This window comes from Crocodylus porosus, unplaced genomic scaffold (assembly GCF_001723895.1).
Source record: "Crocodylus porosus isolate Cpor-Errol unplaced genomic scaffold, CroPor_comp1, whole genome shotgun sequence".
NCBI lineage: Eukaryota > Metazoa > Chordata > Crocodylia > Crocodylidae > Crocodylus > Crocodylus porosus.
The window spans coordinates 31,700,939-31,706,938 of NW_017728931.1; the positions used below are offsets into that span (position 1 = coordinate 31,700,939).

A 6,000-nucleotide genomic window follows, 5' to 3' on the forward strand; every position below is an offset into this window, starting at 1 on the left:
CATTTCATTTATACGCATCTCATGGATACTTGACTAATGCCATACTTTTAAAAGCTATAAGCTCTTGAGCAATATGGAAGCTGGTGAATTACAGTGTCTGTCTTCTTTTTTTCAGAGCAAAGAAAGAATTATGCTCGGGACAGCGCCAGCAGTGTATCTGAAACTTCACAGTATCATGTGGAGGTAAAGAAAAAAAAATTCTAATTAGAAAAATCTCTCTTATCATAACAAAAATATAGAGTAAAGTACAAGCTCATGTATATTCATCTTCTAACACAGTTCACCATAATATGCAATGATTTTTCCCCAAAGTTCTGAATATAAATCTGGAGATATATAAATCAGCTATAATGTGTCGTGTCACTTTCAAAATAAGATGCATTTAAATGTATCTGCAGTCATATCACGTAGGGCTGTAGTTGTGTCAGATTTCATAAGCTGAGCAGAGTTAAACTAGTCATTATGGGCATTTATACACATCCCTTTGGGTCCCATGATGTGCTAGAGATCCACTGCTTTGGAGTGGACTCAATTAATGGAGTCTACTCCACACGCGATCTGACATGCACTGCATTGCGCTGCACTGTGTGCAGTTGTATAAGCAGCAAAATGGGTATCAATGCTGAGAAAATGGCGCTGATGCCCATTTTGAATTAAAGCACCTTTGAAGTGTTTTATTTTAAAAGCTCGCCACTGCCATTTTCTCAGCGCTGACACACATTTTGCTGCTTATACAACTACAAGTGTCGCAGTGCTGGGTGCTTTTCAGAGTGCGTGGCACTGGGGCGCTTGCACGTGTTAAAATGCTGCATGTGAAGGTCTCTGCAAAATGCAAGTGCATCAGGAAGTGTTGTTCATAATTCAGTAGGTGATGCTCTTCTTTTTTTGAACCTGCCTTCCACTAGTGCTGACGGACAGAACTGAGAGAGTATGCACTTTTGGAACCTCATAATAGATGTTGTCTAAAATGGAGGCTTTGACTTATTATAACCCTACAAGATCCTTGAGCTGTTATCCCTGCTTTCCTGATCTTAACCCTAAGACCATGACTGGATTCCAATGTAATTAATTAAGTTTTGCTTAACTAACCACTAGCTGGAACTGCAGAATATATTGCTTAATTCCTGTCTTAAACTCTTCTGTAGAGTCTTAAACTCTACTTTTATATTGTTGTCATTTGTCAACTTAACAGGTAGGTCAAATTAAATTATATAGGGAATTAAGTCCTAGATGATTCTATATATTATTTTTAAAGGACTTTATAATCCACTGAACAATAAAGCCATCTAAAATAGAATGCATCATATTATAACCTTAATTTGACCCGGCAGGAAAAAAAATAATCTGGCAACTAAACGTCCTTGTAATAGATTTATAAAGCATGGTCCTGCAAATGCCACATGTTTACCGTTCCTCATTGTTCAGCTTTAAATTCAGACCCTGTGGAAACTGGTTCATGTCTCATCGTTCTCTAGCCCTGTCTTGCATCTGTTCCTGTAATACTCAGCTTGCAAGGAAATGCTTAAACGTTTTTAACTGCCTATGTGTTTTTGCCTCATTTAATTTCTAAAATGAGGTGTCGGTACTCTCTTAACATAAATATTAAAATTGTATTTGATGTGACAAACTTTCTAAGGTGAACAGTCAAAATCTAATTGCTAAATTCCATTTTACCTTTTAATTTTTTTAATTCAGTTTCTTTTTCATCTCTGTAATAATATTATTTGTTCATATGCAGTTGTATATTTGCTATCTTGCTTATACAGTTAAGTGTGGTATTATACTGCATTTGCTGGAAGCCCACTTAATTCCTTTAAAACAAAATCAGGTGATTTAAAAGCTAGATCTATACAGGCTTAGCCATAAATACAATTCAGATTGATGAGTAGGCTTGAACATTTGGATCAGAATGTAAAACTGGTATGTTTATGGGCAACCTTGAATTGTTGATATTTTTAAGCCAGAGAAGGACGATCAGTCCAAGCTCCCATATTGGCATATAAAGCCAAAGTTGCATCTCAGATTCTGTATGGCACTGAAGTATGGGGCTATGCCTCCAGTAATGATGTAGACACACCTGAAAAAATAAGTTTTTCAGGGTTCTTCTGGGTCTTTCTTCTTTAAGTTCTGCATCCTTTTTAAGATTAGAGACGGGATTAGATTCCATTATGACTGATATTATTATTATTAGAGTGGCTGGATTCTGGTTTCAAATCCTGCCTCTTCTATCGTCATGCTTGCTCAAATTGTTCTATATAGAAGACATCAATAATTCCCCTTCTCTTCAATCTCCCTAGCTAGCTTTTCTTTCCTGCACTTCTGCACTTTCCAGGATGGGACACTATGTAAAGACAATGAAAGACTCTTCTTCCCCCTTAGAAAAGGTCTGGGTTTGCCAGAGGTTCCAAGATATTGCCAGGCAGAACGACTTTGTAGTGGCCAGGGCCCTCTATATATTCTTTGGAAATTAGATTGGGAAGAGAAAGGTATTTACCACTGGATCTCAATAATAAATGGAGAGCCTCTTTGACTAGACTCGGGACTGAACAGGTGCCCGCAGCTGTTTTAGCTGGACGTAGACTTTCTATTTCAAGGGCTAAAAGATGTTGTCCAGCCTATCTAGTGTCTTCCAAAATTCCTATCCATTTTGTTTTAGAATGTTCTTTATATAATGACATAAGGAGAAAGTATTTATCACTGTTCTTGCAGAAATTGACATACTTCTCAAATAGAGAGAAATTAATATGGCTCCTCCAGCAAACGGGTCCATATTTAGTAAACTGTCTTGCAATTTTTGCTTATAAGGCTGAAGCCATCAAAGCTAAATATCCTTTTCTGTTGATATGACCAATAAACTTTATTACTATATTTGTTTTTTACTGTGTTAATTGTGGACCTATGCACAACATTTTTATAGATTTATGATCTGATTTATCACCATATTTGTACTTGATGATGTTAATTCTTGTAGTAGGAATAATGTTTTTATAATGGTTGACCCTATTTTATTATTTTATTTGCATTTTTGTTTAAATTTATATTATGGTTGTATGTTGTGTTGATTTCGGGAGCATGGCTTTCAGCCAGATGCCTTAATGAATTGAATTGAAATTGAATTGAATTGATGTTTTTAAGTATCAGAATCATAATTGCAGGGAAGCTGAATGGGGAAATGGCAATAAGACAGCATTTCCTCTTTAGCTGGATGATTTAAAACGTAGTCCAAGCTGGAAGTGAACAAAAACATTTACAATATTAACATGTATTTTGTGGCTTCTGTGAAACAAGTGAGTCGTCTATCCAGAAAGTATTTCTGTCAGAAACAAGTACAGATCACCATTACCCTCAGCGTGCTAGTTGGCAGCTTGAGCAGTAATCTGAGGACCCTCCTCATCAGGGTTGAGGAAAATTGACAGGGGGTTATAGGGCAGCCTCCCCTGCTGCTAGCTGGACCCTCATTCTCCAGCACTGCTGGGCTGTCACTTCCTGAAAGCTAAATTAATGTTCTGAAATTTAATCCCAGTTGTGATTCCTGAAAAATGTTAGACTATCCCAGTGTAGTCTGCCTGTTAATAAAATGATAGAGGATGACAACTCATGACTTTGAGTAGTCAGTTGATTTGTTTATATGATGTCATATTATAGAAAAACAAAAAATGAATTTAAAATGGAGTTTATTTATTTCAAGGCAGCATAAATGTTGAGAATACTTTGTCTTGGGAAATGATATGTACTTTTTTTTTTTTTTTTGCCCCTCGTTTCAATTGTCAGCACTTGACCACTTTTGTGTTGGACCGAAAAGAGGCTATGATTACAGTAGATGATGGAATAAGAAAGCTGAAATTGCTAGATGCCAAGGGCAAAGTGTGGACTCAAGATATGATTCTTCAAGTGGATGACAAAGCTGTCAGTTTGGTGGATTTAGAATCAAAGGTAAGAGCTGCAAGTGGCAGCCTGATTTTTCTAAGAAGGAAAAGAAAAGATAGCAGCGGTGAAAATGGCATGTATAAATTTGGGGATTTTACTTACTGCTTTGTAACTTCAACTGTGTGTGTAACCAGAGTAGATTTTAACAGCTAAAGATATGGAATTTTTTATATGGGCATAGTTTTGGGAGACCAAAATGCAGTTTTTTTTCTTCATGCAGAATGAACTTGAGAATTTTCCTCTGAGCACAATTCAGCATTGCCAAGCCGTGATGAATGCATGCAATTACAATTCCATTCTTGCGTTAGTATGCAAGGAACCAACCCAAAACAAGCCAGATCTTCATCTTTTCCAATGTGATGAAGTTAAGGTAAGGCAAGAAGAGACCCACTTCAGATTATTTTGACTTTTATGATTTTCTGAACTGCTAAGGACAAGAGGAAAATAGTCAGGGGTATTTCCTCAAAAAAAAAAAAGTTTGTTTTGTTCATTTATTCAATTGACTGTGTTTCAGCTGTAATGCATTTATGATACTAATTCTTCATAGTATCATTCCGGTTCTTCAGAGTTATGCATTTCTAATACTAATTCTTTTACGTCTATTTTGCAAGAGTAATGGCATCTTAGTGGGTTGAAACCTTAATAAAATAGATATATGCAATTTGCAAAGATTGCAAGATTTAAGATTTAGTTTAGGCTTGCAGTCTACTGAGGATCTATTGGGTATGCATGTAGTATGCAACTTACGAGGAAGGAGATATAAGATAATTTAAGAGAGAAGTGAAAATATTTAGAGCCTGATGAGAAATCCATCTGTTTTTAAATCTATTTTCTTATCTGCTGTTGTGTCATTGAGCAATTAAATCTCTTCTACAGACATATTAATATAGATGCACTGAACACATACTCTGTGTGGGAAATCAGATTGTTTAGCGTTGAACCAAACTTCTAGTCACCCAAAGGTGCACAAGTTAATAAACTATTCCCAGAATAACCAAGTACTAAGTGACTGCACAGTAACCGGTATTACTGTGCAGTAGCATCCCCACACAGTTGTTTTTCTGATGCTACTGCACAGTAGTGTTGTGTCATGGTTAGTGCCCCACAACGCTACTGTGCAGTAGGGTCTCATGTAGATACGGCCAGTGAGCAATAGCATTTTTTGCTCAAAACTAGTAGGGGGTAAAGAAGTAAGGGGACTATTATTCAGTAAAAATAACAGAACTGGAAATAGAAGACAATTTGTTTGCTTCAAGTTAAAGATTTTCTTTCAACACTTTCGAGTAAAAATACTCCTTGACCATACTACTTTATTTCTAGGTTGTGTGTCTTAATTTATGCTTGTGAAGCTCTATAATTTGTATTGCTGCTTCAAATCCTGATAAATAAATTTTATGGGGTTTTTTAAATGTTTTTTCACAGTAAGTTATAGTCATGCTATTAGATCTCTTTTTTACTTTAATCATGCAGTACAGTTTCTTGCAATGAAACGTCTGGAATTGGTCTAGGGTTAATTATGTGAAGTCTGCTGGTTAATTCTATGACTAATCACAGAAAATTTTTAATTCTTTGGCACTTTGGGAACTTTGGGATTATTTCATGTTGTAGTCTGCTAGAAGATTACAATTGGGGGTACGAAGCTGAAGTCTCTACTTGGAATCAGGGAGGTCTTAAACCTAGCTCACTACATCCCAGATAAATATTCTCACACTAGAGTCCAGTAAGCTTAACTCTATAGCTAAAAGGCACTTCCTTCACATATTGGAGACCTAGGTTCAGATATCTGCCCTGTATCGAGCAATCTGTTGTTTCTTCTGTCCTAGATAAGTCTCAGTCTTGGATGGGTGTCACACTCAAATATAGATTAGAAATTATATCCTGGAAGATTCCAACTCTGTTTATGTGCACTCAATGCTCAGTTAATGGTAAAGCCAATGTATTCCTTCCCCTCTTCATTTTTTTTAACTTTGTCTTTGCAGTCTCTTCCTTCAAACAACAAACAAACCTTCTCCCTTTCCCCTTCCACTTATTAATCAGTCCAGTGCAAATACTATCAACCCAATTCATTTTATA

At 36.2% G+C, this 6,000-nt stretch overlaps 1 protein-coding gene across 2 annotated transcripts in view; it reads left to right on the forward strand.

The window, feature by feature from the left end:
* EPS8 (epidermal growth factor receptor pathway substrate 8) overlaps nucleotides 1–6,000 on the forward strand; it is an 84,469-nt gene that overhangs the window by 25,068 nt on the left and 53,401 nt on the right. For both annotated transcript variants that reach the window (XM_019544498.1, XM_019544499.1), the window contains exons 4-6: nucleotides 116–183; nucleotides 3,772–3,933; nucleotides 4,148–4,297. In XM_019544498.1, the coding sequence (XP_019400043.1) occupies nucleotides 116–183; nucleotides 3,772–3,933; nucleotides 4,148–4,297 (380 nt within the window). The remainder of the gene's footprint in view (nucleotides 1–115; nucleotides 184–3,771; nucleotides 3,934–4,147; nucleotides 4,298–6,000) is intronic.